General features: G+C 40.0%; 1 protein-coding gene across 1 annotated transcript in view; it reads left to right on the top strand.

Annotated features, from left to right (window-relative positions):
- The window catches only part of SIDT1 (SID1 transmembrane family member 1), a 172123-nt gene that overhangs the window by 134439 nt on the left and 17544 nt on the right, over window positions 1-20140 (top strand). Inside the window, exons 11-18 of the mRNA XM_044669179.1 lie at window positions 797-908; window positions 3356-3422; window positions 5401-5474; window positions 10178-10301; window positions 10711-10828; window positions 13055-13191; window positions 16506-16614; window positions 19749-19763. Of these exons, the coding sequence (XP_044525114.1) occupies window positions 797-908; window positions 3356-3422; window positions 5401-5474; window positions 10178-10301; window positions 10711-10828; window positions 13055-13191; window positions 16506-16614; window positions 19749-19763 (756 nt within the window). The remainder of the gene's footprint in view (window positions 1-796; window positions 909-3355; window positions 3423-5400; window positions 5475-10177; window positions 10302-10710; window positions 10829-13054; window positions 13192-16505; window positions 16615-19748; window positions 19764-20140) is intronic.

The following is a 20140-nucleotide window of genomic DNA, read 5'->3' as shown; positions in this document are numbered from 1 at the left end:
GAAAGAAGGAAGGAAGGAAGGAAGGAAGGAAGGAAGGAAGGAAGGAAGGAAGGAAGGAAGGAAGGAAGGAAGGAAGGAAGGAAGTGGCTTCTGCCCCCAGTGTGATTCTCAAAAATCTCAAAAGTTCACTCTAGGGGGCAGCTGGGTGGCTCAGCGGATTGAGAGCCAGGCCTAGAGATGGGAGGTCCTAGGTTCAAATTTGACTTCAGACCCTTCCTAGCTGTGTGACCCTGGGCAAGTCACTTAATCTCCATTGCCTAGCCCTTAACTGCTCTTCTGTCTTGGAACCAATACACAGTATTGATTCTAAGGCAGAAGGTAAGATTTAAAAGAAAAAGTTCTTTCCGATGATTTTTAAATTTTATTATGTTTTATTCATTTTAGTCTAATAATTTATTAAAACATCCCAGATACTTGAATAGCTTTTTCATCTCAATCTACCCCGCCCCCCCCCGCCCATAGCCAGAGAAAATCCTGGTGTTTTTTGTTCTTTTATTAAGAAAGTATCCTTGAAAACATGAGAAATGGAATGAGAAGGAAAGATATTATCAAAAGTTTTAGTCTCTAGAGTAAAATCAAATTAAAATATGTACAAGTTACTCCCCTTGATATCAGTGATTGTGGTGATTATGCATTGCCTCCCTGTATGAAGAAGAACATTGACTATCTCCCATGAAATCCAGATTGTTCGATATGTGAAGCTTTTTGATTAATGGTAACGTGGGAAACTCAGTATCGGTAACTTTGTTCTCTTTAGTGAGCTTGCCTTTAACACCTGACCTTGATTAACATACAGAAACTTTCTTTGTGATGACATGTTCTCTTTCCACCCAGATGTTCCTTTACCTGTCAGACCTGTCCAGGAAGGATCGAAGAATTGTCAGCAAAAAATATAAGATTTATTTTTGGTGAGTGGGAGGCAGGTAAAGCCATGGGGCAGTAAAAATTTACAGCTAGGCAAATCCTGTTGTCTAAACCGGAATTCGAGGAAGGCTTATTGACTTTTCTTTAAAAAGACCATTTTAGTATAACAGAGGGGTCAGTCTTTATGTGACAGTAGGAATGTTTTCAGTAGGTGCTCTCCTGGGGAGAAATCTCTACAAAAATGCAGAATAAAAATAATATTGATGGTTATACCCTATCTCTCAAGTCAGTGCAGACCTGTAACCACAGTCTTTTCCCAGAAAACAGTATTTGTTTGGTTGTTGTTCAGTCACGTCCAACTCTCTGTGACCCCATTTAAGTTTTTCTTGGCAAAGATGCCAGAGTGGTTTGCCATTTCCTTCTCCAGCTCATTTTACAGATGAGGAAACTGAGGTAAACAGGGTTAGGTGGCTTGCCCGGAGTCACACAGCTATGAAGCGCTTGAGACCAGACTTGAACTCAGAAAGATGTCTCCCTGACTGCTGGCCAGGCACTTTATCCACTGCACCACCTAGCTGCCCAGAGAGAATACTATTCAGCCACAGTCGTACCTTGATGAAATTATAGTCAACACCATCCCAGTGGTATACTGCAAAAAGTGTCAAACTTGGCTGCTAAAACTGGAATCGTGGAACCTGGGTTCAAATACCAGTTCAGTAATTATATCCCTGGGCCTCAGTTTTCATATCTGTAAACTGTGGAGGTAAATGGCCTTCTAACTCTAGATTTATGATTCAATGACCTTGAAATGTTGGCAATCTTGGCAAATTGGAGACCATCATGCTTAACTTTGGGGAGGGAAAGGGCAGGCAGTTCCCCAGTTGGAAGACAAGGTGACTTGAGCTGTACAAGATGGAAGAGAAGGAATAATGTCCCTTTTGGGGGCTAAAGAAGACCTGAAGGGAGGTGGAATGGAGAAGGAGCTAGGGAGAGAGTTCCTTTCCCTCAAAATGAGAAAAGAGCAGAGGAAGACTGGAAGGGATCATGGGCATGCAGAGCAGCTTTGAAAGTTACATGTTGAATTTATTATACATGTAAAAGAAAAGTAAATTATACATAATCAAGATTTGCAATTTCATATAATATTCCTATTGCATAATATATGCTCATTTCATTTGCTGCTTATTAAGTTCAGAATAAAAAAGAAATAAAATGGGAAATTTTTTAATTAAAAATTAAAAATAAAAGATGTTCAACTATCAGTTGTTGGCACTGAGACTGGCTGTCTTTCACCCTTTTACACATGTAATTGAGAACATGTTGACATTTGTGACATCTCCTTAATGTTCATTTTAACCATGTTTCCCCCATATAAAAATGCTAAACAAAGGACCAAAAGACCTACATAATGTAATTTGCCCCAGTTGTACATATGTTAATACTATAACTATAACTATAACTAGTTCATAACTTCTAAAGAACTCAAAACATTTCTAACATTCTACCCCAAGGCAGGAATGAAATAGGGGAAAGTCAGTATTGTTGACTCCATTTTACAAGAAGAACACAGGTAATAGAGGGTTAGGTTTCCCCCAAAGTCACAAAGGGGGGCATTAGCTAAGATAGGATTCAGGGATAGCTAGATGGCACAGTGCATAAAGCACCAAGCTTGGAGATGGGAGATCCTGGGTTCAAATCTGTCCTCAGATACTTCTTGGCTGTGTGACCCTGGGCAAGTCACTTAACCCCAATTGCCTAGTCCTTGCCTTCTGTCTTAGAGTTGTTAATAAAATAGAAAGTAAGGGTTATTAAAAAAAATAGAATTCATCCCAAGTACTCTACAACCTAGAGGTTGTGTTGCTAGAGGCTCTTTCATTATGGAGTTAGTTTAACTTGGTCTTTCTAGCTGATACCACTTCCAAGAAACAGTAAGGAACCTGAAGGAAATTGCATTTTTTAAAAATTAGAAAACTTTGATGATGAGAGCCTGAGCTAGAATAAATAAATGAAGTCCCTAGATAACCCAAAGTCTTTTAGCCAAGAATGTAATCACTTTCTTCCTCATGCAAATGTTTTGCCAGGGCAGCCAATAAAAATAGTCTATTTGAATTTCTTCTGTGCCTTTCTAAGTCTTCTTTCAGTGAATGTGTTAATGAACAAAATGTTCCAGAAATGGCCAATATGAGTGGGAAGGGAGGCCAGGGAAATCATTTGAGATTTGACTGGTAGAGTAGGGTAGCTACTAAGGGCTGAAGTCTTTTATTTTGTATTTTTTATTCCTAGGTAAAATTTTTTTCCTATTTCATTTTTTTAAATTCTAAACTTAAGAAGCAGCAACTGAATGAGCATTTCCTTTATTTTCTGGCAACGGAGTAGATCTTACATGAAACTGTGAATCACTATTACGTACAAATGCTACCCATATCGTTCTGATAATTGTCCTTTTGTCATTATGGAGTTAAATCATTTCCTATTCCTTCTCTTCCCACAGGAACATCACAACTATTGCTGTGTTTTATGCCCTTCCTGTGATCCAGCTGGTTATCACCTACCAGACTGTAAGTTGGTCCACTGGCAAATGGAGACATAAATGGCTCTCAGTTTACCCTAATGTTTAGAGACAGACAAATGTTAATCCAGTGGATCTGTGTGTGAACTTACTAATGAGAGTATTTTCTTCAGCAATACAGATCATATGACCTATCTTTTGTGACTAACCCCCCATAAACTGGATACAACTGGTCTGGTTCCATGATAGTAGGGCCAACATTATGACAAATTCAAGATAGGAGCCCCTCTGAAGACTCTTGTTAACTTTTATTTTATTTTTTGGTTTGAGAAGACGTCACAAGTCTTCTCTGGAATTTAAATGAGAGACTGTTCTTCACTGACTTAAAGAAGAACAGAAAATGGAAAGGCCACTCTCCATTGATGAGAAGTGGCAATAAGCAGATTTCTTGGGAACTCAGAAGATGTGACATTCCACTGTGTGCTCAGCTGAAGTGCAATACTTATATTCTCATTGGAGGTGGTACAAGTGAATAGAGCACTAGGCATGAAATCAGGAAGACTTGAGTTTTAAAACTAGCCTTAGGAACATACTAGCTAACCCTAGACAAGTCACTTAACTTCTGTCTCCCTCAGTTACTTCATCTATAAAATGGAGACAATGATAGCACCTACCACACAGGGCAATTGTGGGGATCAAATGAGATTATATTTGTAAAGTGCTCAGCACAGTGCCTGGCACATAATAGATATTTAATAAATTCTTATTTTCTTTCTTCCCTCTTTCCCTCTCTTCCTTCCTAACTTCTTCCCTAACTTCATTCCATTTCTTTCTCTCTCCTTTCCTTCCTTCTTTTCTCCCTCTCTCCTTTCTCTCCCTCCTTCCTTCCTCTCTTCCTTCCTTACTCCTCCTCTCTCTCTCCCTCCCTCTCTTTCTTCCTCACCTCCTTCCTTCCTTCCTTTCCTCCTTCCTTGCTTCCTTCCTTTCCTCCCTCCTTCCTTCCCTCCTTACCTCTCTCCTTCCTTTCCTCCTTCCTTGCTTCCTTCCTTCCCTCCTTCCTTTGTTCCCTCCCTCCCTCCTTCCTTCCCTCCTTCCTTCCTTTCCTCCCTCTCTCCTTCCTAACCTACTTCCTTGCTTCCTTCCTTCACTCCTCCTTCCTTCCTTCCCTCTTTCCTTCTCTCCCTCCCTCCTTCCTTATTGGTTTGGTTACTTATCAAAGGAATATGAGCTCCTAGGTAGAGTTGGGACCTATTCCATATGTACCACAGAGGTGGGGGGTTAGCACTTAGCTTAATGCTTTGCACAAATGAGTGATTACCCATGGAGATGATAATAAACTGATACAGATCATGAAATATTTGTAGGGGCCAGTGAAAAGGGCATCGGATTTGGAGGTGGAAGACCTGAGTTTGAATCCTGACTTCTTCCCCTTACTATTTGTATATCTTTGGGGAATTCACATATTCTGTCAGCCTTGATTCCTCATTTTATAAATGTCATGGCTGGATTAGATGGTCTCTGAGGGCTATTCCAGAACTAAATCCATTGGCATTACATTTACTGACCTGGTGGTTTTTATTTCGACTCAAAAGACAAAAATAATTCTTTCTTCCAAAAGAGAATAGAAAAGCAGAACGTCACATAATAGCTTAAAAGTCTGTTGCCAGTCTCAACAATCTCAATTTTTATTGGCTATTTTTATTATGGAATAATGACAATAATAGTATATTATAGCAAAGGGAAAACGGTTAGTCATGAATTCCATCTTAAGGTAGTGGGATAAGAGTGAGAACACTTATAAAGAATATTTCACTTCAATAGGAGGCTGCAAACTCTAATGAGAAATTTGTCTCTGCCCTATAAAACTGTGCAGTATAATGATGTGTCCCCTGCTGCTCATGGGAGCTGGCATTCGGGTAAATCACTCACCTTCAGCCTTTGTAAGCTATCCCAGCTCTGCATGGGTCCAGGCTTGACATGAGCTCTCAGCACAACTGACTTTCATTTTCTGTCTCTTCATCTTGCAGGTTGTGAATGTGACTGGCAATCAGGACATCTGCTACTACAACTTTCTCTGCGCTCACCCCTTGGGGGTCCTTAGGTAAACATAGCTTCCTCTGGGTTACTGAGGCATTTTAGGACACCCTCTACTTAATCTCAGGGACTTAAGTTTTTCTTAATACCCAGAATAGATATGGAAAATTCCACAAAGCAACCGTGGGTGATGGAGAAGATTCAAGCATTGAAATGATTGAATCTAGAAGATAAGATCAGAAAGTACCTTTCATCTCAATAGACATTTTTCAAACACCACAGGCCTAGGACATGATATTAATAACCTGAGAATAATGTCATGTTTTTTAAACATCAGATAAAATTGGTAGAGTGAAAAGAATGATCATTGGCTCTAGCGTCAGAGGACCTGGATTCTGATAGAATGGGCTGTATGATTTTAGGCAAGTTGTTTAACTTCCTTGGGCCTCCAAGGTTTTCTTATCTCTAAAAAAGGGGGGGTTGGTCTAGATGTCCCTTTCAGCTCCAGATCTATGGTTCCCATGATCCTCCTTGGCCCCTGCATAATGTTCAGATTTCCTTGCCTGGCCTGCAAGTCCCACCCCAGTCTGGCACTAAACCGTCTTCCTACTGACAGAAAGTAGCCATAATTTCCGTGGCTGTGGAAAAGGACAGAAATTTCAGGTTCTATCTCCATTCCACCAAAATGTCCACCCCAGCTTCTTCGAGCACTCCCCTATTGGGACATCCAGCCTCTGCTGGATGATGCAAGCCCCAGAGCTGGTCCCCTAAGGCTTCTCTCAGCTGTCCTGGGCCACTTCTCTATCATGTCAGAGCTGGGATTCGAAGCCTTCCTTTAGTGGTGAGCAAGGGATCTGCCCTGAGAAAGCTTCTCAAAGACGGTCTCTTCTCTCAGCAATAAAACCTGTTCTCCATCCACCTAGTGCAGATAGAGCTTCCTTCCTAGCAAGCACGTTTAAAAAGTCTTCAGTCCGACTCTCTCCCACTGGGACCGTTTTAGGCCTTCTCCCCTTCCCCTCCTTTGTGACACATATGGAGATGGTGGGGCCCATGTCTAATAGCAGGTTTCTAGAAAATCCCCCTCAACCTTTTTTCAGGATGCTAACAGGTACTATTGCTTTACACAGTTTACAGAATGCAGAAAATACTTTGTCTTCACACACACACACATCTTAGATGGTACCTGCCACATCCCCAAATTAGCTACAACCTATAATAAAGGTATTCCTAATATTCTCACAACAGTCAGTGTAACATAGCAGATAGAAGGGCAGCTGGGTAGCTCAGTGGATTGAGAGTCAGGCCTAGAGATGGGAGGTCCTATGTTCAAATCCGGCCTCAGACACTTCCCAGCTTTGTGACCCTAGGCAAGTCACTTGACCCCTATTGCCCACCCTTACCACTCTTTCACCTAGGAGCCAATACACAGAAGTTAAGGGTTTAAAAATGTTTTAAAAAAAAAAAAAGAATATAGCGGATAGAGTGCTAGGCTTGCTGTCAAGGGGCCCTTGCTATAAATCTCTGTTCTAACAATTACTAGTTGCATCACCATAAGGGAGTTGTAAACCCTCTGAGCCTCACTTTCCTTATCTATAAAATGGGAATACTAGCTGGAGTCCCTGCCCCACAGAGAGGCAACTCCTTAAGACAATGGGTTGTAGAGAAGGCGGTCCTCTTCACTGGTGGAGGGGGTTTCCTCATACCAACGACAGTCACAGACCAAGGCTTTATCCTTCCCTCCTTCCTGAGCTGGTGTGAGGGACAGACTAGGTGATGTATGACAAATGGTTTGCAAACCAGTCAAGTGCCCTGTGATTGTAATAACTACAATAATAGATAGTGATCATTACTACTGGTCAACAAGAACCCCCTCCAAAATGCACCACCCCAGGACCTCTTAAGACATGGGTTCCCCCATCATTCTATCTCTGGTTTAAAGTATTCCATAAGAGGAGCAGCTAGGTGACTCAGTGGATTGAAAGCCAGACCCCAAATCAGGAGGTCCTGGGTTCAAATCTGGCCTCAGACACTTCCTAGGCATGTGACCCTGGGCAAGTCACTTAGCCCCCATTGCCTAGCCCTTAATGCCTTGGGACCGATGCACAGTATTGATTCTAAGACGGAAGGTAAGGGTTTAAAAAAAAATAAATGAGGGGGCAGCTGGGTAGCTCAGTGGAGTGAGAGTCAGGCCTAGAGACAGGAGGTCCTAGGTTCAAACCCGGCCTCAGCCACTTCCCAGCTGTGTGACCCTGGGCAAGTCACTTGACCCCCATTGCCCACCCTTACCACTCTTCCACCTATGAGACAATACACCGAAGTACAAGGGTTTAAAAAATAAATAAATAAATGAATAATGTAGTCCACAAGTCAGCATCCACTCATAACCACAGATCACAAGTTCTACCTTTTTGTTTCTTGTATTAGCCCAATAAAAGGACACAATGATTAAAAGCAAAAAATAATGAATCAAATAACATGGAAACACGAGTGACAAGAAGGATCACCCAATTACAGAGGGACATCTTCCTAGGTGACCATCCCATCAGTGGAGGGTGGAAGATGCATGAAAGGGAGCACAATTAGGAAACACGCAGCCAAGAAACATGGCTGGGGGTGGGGGGCAGCTGGGTAGCTCAGTGGATTGAGAGCCAGGCCTAGAAACAGGAGGTCCTAGGTTCAAATCTGGCCTCAGACACTTCCCAGCAGTGTGACCCTGGGCAAGTCACTTGACCCCCATTGCCTACCTTTACCACTCTTCTGCCTTGGAGCCAATACACAGTATTGACTCCAAGATGGAAGGTAAGGGTTGGAAAAAAAAAAAAGAGAGAGAGAGAGAGAAACATGGCTGGACAAGTCCATGCAGAGAGAATTCACCTTACTGCTGGGCATCTTTGCACATTCGCTGCTTTCTGCTGCCATTCACTGAATTGTAGCCACTTGCCCAGCAAGGAGAAGGTCCAGTTCTTTTAGTACCCGGGGCCAGGAAACGGCATCTATCCAGGCGGCCAGCAAAGGCCAACAGAAGCCTTCAGGCTTAGATGAAATCTTCCTTTTGGAAATTCTTTTCCCTTGCGGCCTGGTCTCTCAGTCTTAACTTGTCTGAGTTATGGTCTGGAATTCCTTTTCATCCCCATGTCACTCACCCACATTCTCTTGAAGTCCTCCTGAGTATTCCACTTAGCACAGCTGCAAAGGAGGTGGTGGGACTAGGGTGACCAGACTCCCCAATTTCCACTCTACTCTGGTTGCCACATTAAGCAACGTAGAAGCCAGATTGAAAAGGGCCATGTGGAGCCAATGAAATGGGAAATGTTTGCTTTACAAAACAAAATTGCCTACTACTAACACCACCTTAGCTCCTCCTTATTCTGTGCTTGCTCTAGCCAAACTGGACTAACTAACCCCTTATCCTCCTGACCCATCCCATCCTTATGCACAAGCATGTCATTTGCTCATAATATTCCCTCTACTCAGAATTTCTTCATCTGCTGACTTCTTGTTGTTGTTCAATCCTTTTTCAGTCTTGTTTGACTCTTCGTGACCCCATTTGGGGTTTTCTTGGTAAACATACTAAAGTGGTCTGCCATTTCCTTCTCCAGCTCATTTGACAGATGAGGAAACTGAGGTAAATGGGGTTAAATGGCTTACACAGTGTCCCCCAGCTAGTAAGAATTTGAAGCCAGATTTGAACTCATGAAGATGAGTCTTTCTGACTCCAGACCCAGCATTCTATCCACTGTGCCTCCTAGCTGCCCTTGCTGACTTCCTACCTGTCCTTTAAAGACTGACTCAATGCCATCTCCAGCATAAAGCCTTCCTTATCTGCCTAGTGGGAACAGATGTCATCCTCTAGCCCAGGGGTCGGCAACGTATGGCTCTGGAGCCATACCTGGCTCTTTTGAGGACCAGATATGGCTCTTTCTGCAGGAGCCATAAAGTCAATTTTTTTTCAGGCACTGTTACAGGAGCGTGCACTGTGAGCACTGTACGGCTCTCATGAAATTACATTTTAAAAAATGCGGTGTTTATGGCTCTCATGGCCAAAAAGGTTGCCGACCCCTGGTCTAGCCTGACAAAACCTGTTGTTTTGAACCTATTTAATACACTTTTTAATCTAATAGTTGATGTTATGACTCTCTGAGTTTGGGTCTTATCCCCCACCAGACTATGAAAAGCAGGAACTATGTCTTATTTAATCTTTACATCTTCCCCAACACTTAGTCCACCACCCTAGGCAGTAATAAATGTTTTCTGAATAACTGAACGAATATTGTCGTGCTATCTGTACATTGTGATGAACTGGGAGCCTGCGCCAGTTGTGAGTGGTTAAGCCTTTAACCATTATTCTTAATGACCTGTATAGGTAAAATGAAGACCATTTTAGTACAGAAAAAGCAGCACTAGTCCTGGGTTCAAATCTGGCCTCGGACAATTCCTATCTGTTTGACCCTCAGCAAGTCATTTAACCTTAATCGCCTAGTTCTTATGGCTTTTCTGCCTTGAAACCAATACATAGTATTGATTCCAAAACAAAAGGAAAGGATTTAAAAAAAAAAAAAGCACTAGGCTGGAAACGAAATTATCTGGGTTCTAGTTTTGGTTCTGCTACTAAATAGTGATGTGAACCTAGAAAAGTAACTTCATCTTTCTGGCCCTCAGTTTGCTCATCTGTAAAACAGGGGATTTGTACTTGGTTTCTTAAATCCTAGTAATAAAGGTTCATTCATTGAATTCCTTGTCTTTGTCTTTGCATTTTCCTTTTCTCCCTAGTGCCTTCAACAATATCCTCAGTAACCTTGGTCATGTACTTCTGGGATTCCTCTTCCTCTTGATAGTCTTACGCAGGGACATCCTCCACCGAAGATCACTGGAAGCTAAAGACATCTTTGCAATGGTAAAGGGACAATGTCTGACTTGGAGCTGGTTGGGAAAAGCAAAGGGCTGAGTTTAAGGAATGGTTAAAGAAAGAGCATTATGTTTTATGGAGCCACTAAAGCAGTGATTCCCAAAGTGGGTGCTACCGTCCCCTGGTGGGTGCTGCAGCAATCCAAGGGGGAAGTGATGACCACAGGTGCATTTGTCTTTCCTATTAATTGCTATTAAAATTTTTAAAATTAATTTCTAGGGGGCTAAGTAATATTTTTTCTGGAAAGGGGGCGGTAGGCCAAAAAAGTTTGGGAATCACTGCACTAAAGTATGGAATAATGGGCTCCATGATGCCATGAATATAGGGCTGTAATATTCTAAAGACAGATCAGTGATTACAAGTATTTTTCTATTTACCACATTTTCTCTTCTTTTAGGAATATGGGATTCCCAAACACTTCGGTCTTTTCTATGCCATGGGCATTGCTCTGATGATGGAAGGGGTACTCAGTGCTTGCTACCATGTCTGCCCTAATTACTCCAACTTCCAATTTGGTAATCAAAATTCATAACAGCTACAAATGATTTAATTATGGGAGAACTAGCCTGGGGTCCTGAAAAAAGAATGCTATAGTCACTTTTTAAAAATTTAATCTCTTTATGCTGGAATTTTTAAATGGAGTTGGACAGTAAACCCATTTAGTCCATTAGTATATGTGTGTGTGCATGTAGGTGTGTTTACATATACAACCATGCATAAATACCTACATGTGCATGTATACTCTGTGTCTACATATGTAGACATATGTACTGATAAACTAAATGGATTAACTTCTTGGCATAATTCCAGCAACAGGGTAACCCATTTTAAAAAGACACATACATGCAAGTACACACACACATATTTGTGTATGTACAAATTCACATATATAAATGTTATATAGCCTGAAATGAAAATAGAGGTCATGTTGGCTCATGTTTGGGAAATTGCTCATTCCTTTGAATGACCCACCCAAACTCCATCTTCTTAATAACACTGTTTCCCCTGTGATGCTACATGGCCACATCCTGGAATATCTTGCTGTCAGAAGAATGAAAATTGTAGGTGGACCAAATGGACCAAATGGAGATCAAAAGAAACATGGTGGGTGCAAGCAGAATGTTACCTATGAAGACTCACAAGTGAGAAATGGCATAAAATATATCATCAAAGACATGTATGACCTAGAAAGAAAATAGACCCTTCTGGGAGAATGTGGAATAAGAGATAGGCAGCCCGAGTACTACATTGGTCCATCCACGAAATATTAAAAGAGCCAAAGAAACAACTGTAGTGCACTGTCTTAGTGCCTGGCACAAAGTATGTGCTTAATAAATGTTGGTTGATTCATTGACGGTGAGAATACCCTCTAACAAAAGATACAATCAAGAATCACACGGGGGCAGTAGATAGCCAGGTCTGGAGACAGGAGGTCCTGGGTTCAAATGGGACCTCGGACATATCCTAGCTGTTTGACCCAGGGCGAGTCACTTAAAGCTTACTGCCTAGCCTTTTCCACTCTTCTGCCTTGGAACCAATAGTATCAATTTTAGACAGAAGGTAAGAGTTTAAAAAAAAAAAAAAGGATCTCATCATATGAGTAGATCTAGGGGGACTGTGGTCTGGGATTTCATGGTATCTCTGTAGTGGTGAAGGAACTGAAGAGTACATGCTGAAGGGACATCCTTCTCCTCTGAAGTTGCTGCTTTTGGTCACTCCATGCATCCTCTGAGAGAGTGCTGAACGAAGACTATTGGTAGAGTTATGGATTGGTCCAGCCATTCTGGAAAGTAATTTGGAATTATGTCCAAAAAGTTTTTAATATATGTACCCCATTTGATACGTGATGCCACTCCTGGATCTATTCCCAAGAAATCAAAGAAAGAGAAAAAGTGCCCATATATACCAAAATATTTGTAATGACTTTTTGGAGTGAGAATTGGAAGCCTAGAAGATTTCTACTACAAGTTACAGAATATGAATGTGATGGAATACTATTATGTTTGAAATGATGAAGTATCGGGATAGTTTCAGAAAATCCTGGGAAGACTTGCATGAATTAATACAGAGTGAAATGAGCAGAACCAGTAACACAATTTATACTATAGCAACAATATTGTAAAGACAAATAGCTTTGAAAGGCTTTAGAATTCTGATCAATATATATGACCAATCGTGATTCTAGGGTACTTGTGATACATGCTACTCTCCTCTGGGCAAAGAGATGAAATCTCATAATTCAGATTGAAATACATATATATTTTGGACATGGTCAATGCTGGAATTTGTTTTCAATAGAGGTTTTATTTTTCTTTCTTTTGCAATGTGGGAGGAGGGGAGAGGTAAGGAGGGAGAAAAAGTAGATTTTTGTGGATTAAAAAATGTCTTAATTTTTAAAATGTGAGAAAAATGGTAACAAGTTATTCATATTACATTGTGAATTACTTTAGCTGAGATGTTTTCCTTAGGGGAATTGGTTTTGTTTTTTTTTGTTGGGCTAAAGAAGAGAATGAGTTATAATGGAGAAAAATATATGGTTTTGAAACATAAGAGTCTGCCAGGGGGACAGAAGTAAGGATGGGAAAGAAGAAACCTCTAGCTAGCCAAAGCATAACATGAAGATGCTAGGTGAGTGCCCAAAGGGGTATGAGTGAGGAACAGCCCAAGGCAGGAGAGTCCTGAAGAAAGAAGTCAGAAGGTAAGTCTCTAAGAGAATGAATACTTCACCTTTGTTTCCCCAGACACCTCCTTCATGTACATGATAGCTGGACTCTGCATGCTGAAGCTCTATCAGACCCGCCACCCTGATATCAATGCCAGTGCCTATTCTGCCTACGCATCTTTCGCGGTGGTCATCTGTCTTGCTGTCCTCGGAGTGGTATGTCTGTCTGAATCTCATTTTTGGAAAAAGGAGGCTCATAATATTAGGATGTGGGTGGAATGGAGACTTACACCCAGAACAGAGGAACTTGACCATGATTCTAATTCCAATCTTAATCAGAAGATGTATAACTTCAGGCCAAGTCACTGATATTATTGTTCTTCAGTTTCCTCATCTGTAAAATAAGAGAATTATACTAGATAGAAAGAACATAGATTTAGGGTTGAAAAGGGCCTTAGACCCAGGCTGAAACTTCTCTATGTTACTATCCTCCTACTTATTAAATATCAGTTTTACCTTATTCATATTTATATATTTACCTTATTTATTTACCTTATTTATAAAGGGCCTTAGAGACCATCTTGCCTGACTCCATTTTTTTTACAGATGAAGAAATTTAGGTCCAGATGAGTTAAATTATTTGATCTAGGTTACACAGGCTAGAAGTAGGAGATTTATATTTTTAAACCTAAACCCAGTGTTACTTTTACTGCACTGACCGCCTTCTAAGTCACCCTAACAGTCACCATCAAACTACTTTTCAACTCTGTACATGTCTCTCCTAAGTATCATATTAGCTGAGTTCCAATTTCGCTTTTGACATTATCTTTTCAAATGGGAGGGACAGAATTATTAACTGTTTTACAGATTGAAAGGAAAAGCACAGTAGGTAAAACTATTCTCTCAAGGTCATTTGGCCAGTCAGTGTTGTGGTCTATATCTCAAAACCAGGTTTCCTTCAGGTTCCTTCCAACTCTGCATCTAAGACCCTGATTTTGTGGTTACTGGATGGGATTCTCCATCCTCTGTTCCACAACCATAGCTTCTCTTAAAGTTTTATTGAAGCCTTTTGTTTTTTACACCAATCATTTAGTTCCCAATATACTGGACCCAACCCTTGTAAAAAAGAAAAGTTGCTGACAAAAACGACTGCTTCTCACAGCATTCTCTCAGTTATTCTATTTAGACCTGTAGCCTTTCACCTCTATCTGAGGAGGAGGGAAGTGTGTCTCATCATCTGGCCTCTAGGACTAAAAGACTGGTCATTATAATTATTCTGGGTTAAGTGGCTTGCCCAGGATCATATAGCTAATTCTAGCTAAATAGAATAATGGCTCATGGGTACTCTTAACTTTAGTAAGAGTAAAAACAAACAAACAAACAAAAAGAGTTGACAGTCAGTTTTATCATTTGTCTAAAAACAACCCAAAACAATTGGGCATCTCAGATTGCAGTATTCACAAATGGAGCTTCCATACCAATATCAGTCCCAAAAGATGAACAGATAAGGACATTCTATAACAAACTTGAAGAGAACTTCCCAATAAAGTTAATGTGTACGTTAATACTTCATGTCTCTATTGAAATGGTGGGAATAGATCAGGGTGGTATGAGAAATATTTCAGAAAGAGACTTGTAGAAGCCTCACACCCTTTGTTATGATTACTTTATTCAATAAATGTCAGTAGGCGTGAGATATGATGAGCTCTGAATAACAGCAAAAAATGAAAATGATGATATTTTAATAGACTGAAAAGACTCATTCATTCTTGGGGTGAGAGTCATCCCTAAATTGGCTGTCTTTGTTCAGCCAAGCCACCATCTTGTTAGGAAAAAAAATATCAGAATGAGTATAAAGCTAGAAGAAATAATGATAGTGAGAAGATATGACACGCAATTGAAACAACTCCAATTTGGTCTATTTAAACAAGTAACTGATACCAGAAATGGACGGTGGCCTGTATAAAGGACATTGGTGTCAATTAAAATGGTTTTATACAGAAGTTTAACTGATTTAAATCAAATGCCATAAGAAGGAGAACCAAAACAACTTAAAAATCAGGTTAGTCTGCAAGCACTTAACTTATTTATTAGGAAGAGAGATGGTGGCCAAAAGCAACACTGTTTTAGAATGTAAACTTATTTTGCAAATCTTATAAAGAAGGATGATGAAGGTTTATAAGCACTACTGCCTCAGAGAGCATAGAAAACTAATGGAGGATCAAATCAATGAAAATAAAGCTTGGCAAGAGATTCAACTAGGCAACATCATCTTAAGGGCATTTAAGGTTGAAAAGGAAAGGAAAACCACCAAAAAAATGAAAAATGAAAAAAGTACAAAGGTTTTCATAACAAACTGTTTTCACCATCAAGTAGAGCAACCACACTTGGATTTTAACATCATAGTCCTAGACACGCTTACAAGTGAGGTCAAAATGGCACTAAAGATAACAAGAGAGGGAAAGAAGCCTAATCAGACCATGTAGAGAGAAGATCGATGCTGAAAGTGACACAGTTGTGAGAGACTGGCTCACAAAGTTTATGAAAATAGAAATTATAACAGAGGAGGAGGGGGAGATCTCAATAATACCCCCAAAAAGGTAGACAAAAGAATATGAACAACTGTTGGTCTCTGTGCCTATTTTCTATCTATACCAAATTTTAATGAGATACAGCTCCATGCCACATCAAGAGCATCCTTGATGAGGGTATTGGTAGGAATCAAGCAGACTTTTGCAAACGATATTCTACAGTGGATCATGTCTTTACCATCACACAACTGCCTAAAAGATGTAGAGGATATAAGTTTCTACTTTGCTTATTTTGGGTTTATGATTTTTTTTAATTAAAAAAAGCTTTGATTTAGAATAACATAAAAAAGAAATCATCAAGGAACTCTGACAGAAAAAAAATATGGTTTGGTTATGTGGTGACGGCAAGTTACAAAAGGTGGATAACCTGAAATAAATACTGATGTCCCTGTGATGTCCAGAGGAGGCAAGTTAGGAGAAACCATTGGGCACACTGGGTGAACCCCATTTGGCAAACTTCTGGGAGCATGTATACAAGAGTCACACAGGATAAGCAGACATGGATGGGTGTTTTAATATGCCTCATTGTAGGGAATATTGAAATCAATGAGATCACAGATCCCTTGAATACTGGAGCTATTGTATAGCAGCTCTGGTTGTACTACCTAGTATCAGCTCATTCAAACATCAGCCCATGTTTTTCTGAATTTCTCATATTTGTGGTTTCCTCTGGTACCATAGCATTCCACTGATTCATACATTGTACTTTCTTTATTCAGCCATTTCTTAATGATAGGAACCTACTTTGATTTCAGATGTTTACTATCACAAAAAGTGCCATTACAAATATTTTACTGTATATGGGACCTTTTTTTCTGTCGCTGACTTCCTTGGAGTCTAATTGTGGGGCATATCACTGGATCAAAGAACTTTTTATTGTCTTCTTTGGAAAAAAAAACCTGAAACTCAGATAGAGGTGACTTTCCTTTTCACTTGCAGTTATTTGGAAAAAATGATGTGTGGTTCTGGGTTATCTTCTCTGCAATCCACATTCTGGCATCCCTTGCTCTCAGCACACAAATCTACTATATGGGTCGTTTCAAAATAGGTAAGTAATTTCTGTTTTTCCTAAAGAAATTAATGTTTCCATTTATCTGACACCTCCTTCATTTATATCAAGTTAAAGCATAATTTGAACAAATTAATAGGTTCAATGAACTAGGCTTGTGTTATAATATTATTATATTTTATTCTCTTATATTATCTTCAGGACTTTGGGCATTAAGATGATGGTCTTTTATCACACATGAGCATTTGTTTATATTTCTCAAGTGAATCTTAATGTTACCAGTTCTTAAAAAAAAAAAGTGGTCACCAAATCTTTTTGATGATGCATCCCTTTTAGTAAAAAATTTTTGAGCACTCTCTCTAAATGTGTATACAACGATCCCTCACCTGTTGCAGGAGTTCTGGTCCTGAGACCCCCTCAATAGGTGAAAATCTGTGAAGTGGTAGCGTTATATTTTATTTTATCATTTATATATATTTTAAGGCTTTATAAACCCTTCCGACTCTCCTATAAACCTTTTCCACACTTATTAACCTACAGTCACTGAGCCCAGGATACAGAACACATCAGTGTGGTTGATCACCTTTCATTCCATCAGCCAATAATGTGCTGTGACAGGTGTAATTTGTTGATACAGAATTAAATATATATTTTTTAAAAACCCGTGATACAGTGAAGCACAATATAGTGAGGGACAACTGTATATAAACATAGATCTGTGTATATGTCTATGTATACAGATATATACAAATTAATCCATGTGTGTGTATTTGCATGTATGTATATGTACATATCAATTTATTCATATGCTGTGTACATTATATATATAAGTATTATTATACTAATTAGGCACATTATATAATTCATACCAAAAGGTCATTTTTAAAGGATGAGATAAAGCTGCATAATATTTTGAAAAAAATACTTCCTCTATCAGTAGTATAAAGCTCTTTTTCTATTTCTAAAAGTCATCATTATAATATTTTATTGGCCACTAAATGATTAAATAAGCTTTATCTTTTTTTTTTTAATCTTGATTTAATGCCTTTTGAGACAAGCTATTTGAAGGTCTGGCTCTAAGATCTGTTTGTTTTATATTTGGTTTTAATGGGGTCATAGTTTAAAAAGGAACCTCATAATTCCCAAAAATCTCAAGAAATACATTGTCAACTGCATTTGCTAAATCATGATACTAATTTTTCAATCCCATCTACCAATTATGCATAGGTTTTTATTGAAAAGTTCAGCTAGCAAATTTCCATTTACCCTCATGTCAATCAGTTTGTTCTTGCAACTAAATCAGAAAGTATTACATTTTTTGTTTTTAACAAATGGGTTCAAAATCGACCAAAATACTTCATTTGGAAAAATATTAAGCATTTTATTTAGCTTTTACAAGTGGCATACTTACATAATTCTCAGCAGCCTAGAAAGAAGTGATCAAGGAGCCAGGAAGATGGAGTACTCAGTAGTGTCAGAAGCTACAGCGAAGTCAGGAAGGATGAGGAAGGAGAAAAGGCCATCAGATTTCACAATTAAGAAATCATTGCGGGGGGGGGGGGGGAGAAAGAAAAAAGAAATCACTGGTAACTTTGAAGTGAGTCATTTCATTTGAGTGAGGAGACAAGGCTAAGGAGGAGTTGGGAATCCAAGATAAAGGAAAAATAAGTAGTGCCTTTGATCAAAATAGAGAAGTTTAGAGAGAAAAATAATATAATCAGGTCTGTGATACAGATTGAAACCCATCTATGTCTGCTTATTTTGTGTGGCTCACTTTTTCCCACCAGAAATTTAAAAGCTCCATGAGGTGAGGTATCTCTGCCTTAGAGAACAGATCCTGCCCAATCCTCAGATGCCTGCTGAAGCCAGGAGGTGAAATGAGGGGCAGGGTGGGCATGTTGTGAGCATTTTCCCAATAGTATCTGCACACTTGCTTTGGGTGCCTAAGTGGGTTTCACTCTGAGAGGTCAATAATGGGCACTGAAGGAGAGGGAGGTTGGAATTTACATCACCCTGGGTGGGCAGCTTCCGACATTTAGGGAAATGTTGCAGAATCCAGTTGGATACTTACCCCACTTATGACCTGCAGCAGGAGAGTGATGCACACTCTGGGGAGTTATACCTTGGAGTCACTCACTGTTATCTACTGCAGGTTCACAGCCCGTTCCTTCCAGACCACAGCTTTGACTCCCTGGGAGCCAGGCTTAGAAAACAGTTTATGATTCAGTGAGTGCTGATCCATATAGAAATCCCAATTTAGCCAAATAACCAGTGGATAAATGAAGTCATTTTGGCCCTGGCCAGCATATGGTCTTTATCTTTAATCCCCATTGCACCTAGAAGCTGTCCCTCAGCTAGTGCTGTCACTGGAGGCACTTGGAACATGATGGACCTGTTTGCTGGGATAAATGCAGAGCATTTCTGCAGGGAGTTGATCTATTTCCCAACCCCCAACCCCAAGACATTCCATGTGGGGCTGAAAGTAGCAGATACCTTTATCTCACATACGCCTGAAGAACTGAATTCTCTCATCCTTTAAAATAGGGTAGAATAGAACTATTCATAGCAGGAACCCACCCCATTTGGTCAAATATTACCCATTATTATGGGATTTTTCTCAGATGGACAAAAAAATATGGAAAAGTTTAATTAAAAAAAAAAAAGGAAACTCTGGAAGTTTTACAGCCCAGCACTGACTTCATCTGAATTAAATCCAAAGCCAAGAAGATATTGATCAGGTCATAGATGCTTGGGCAAATGAACCTCCTACCATATTTGGTAACTTACTTAGCTTTCTTTTAGTCCAAGTGCTCCTTCCCTTGAAAACTCTCTTGTTAGGTACTCAAAAAGTCAACAAGCAGAGCATAGGAACAGAGAAAACAATCAGTTGGGAGGTCTTTGGTTTTAATGGGAACATGCTTTTTCATGCAAAGCATGACTAAGGTTCTTAATCCACCCCATCACATTGCATTGACCTGGAACAGCAAGGAACACTCCCGAGAACACAGGTATTGTATTATTTGATTCTATGTAAATGGGAGAACAGAGAGACAAGTCTTTATTTACTCCAAGGGAGTAATAAACTCTCAGTGTTGTATGTAGTCAAATGTGTCAACCTAGACACATTCTTACAAACCATTTTTTTCTTCCCTTCACTGCTTCCCCTGACTCAGATGTGTCTGACACAGGTAATGATAAGTTGTTCTCTCTTCTTGGGGTTCTGAGGAAGTGTTTGTAGTAATAGTGCCCATGCTTTTACCATTAGCAATGTTTTCAAATGTATTATGGCTGGGAGGGGTATTGGTGGGGATGGGTATCTGCCTGGTACACTTAAGAGAGATAGAGAAAAGATAAAAGGAGGGCAGTCAGGGAAGGGTGAGTGAGAGGGGAGGGAGGAAGAAAAGAGGGAGGGGGAGAGAAAGACAGGAAGAGAGAGAAAAGAGGGATGGGGAGAGAGGGGGAAGAGAGAGGAAAGATGGAGGGGAGAGAGAGAGGAAGAGGGAGAAAAGAGGAAGGGGAGAGAGACAGAGAGAGAGGGAGGGAGGGAGAGAAAAGAGAGAGGGGG

This window comes from Gracilinanus agilis, chromosome 3, assembly GCF_016433145.1.
Source record: "Gracilinanus agilis isolate LMUSP501 chromosome 3, AgileGrace, whole genome shotgun sequence".
Lineage (NCBI taxonomy): Eukaryota > Metazoa > Chordata > Mammalia > Didelphimorphia > Didelphidae > Gracilinanus > Gracilinanus agilis.
The sequence above is the reverse complement of the archived record's forward strand: the minus strand, read 5'-3'. Positions and strand labels throughout refer to the sequence as shown.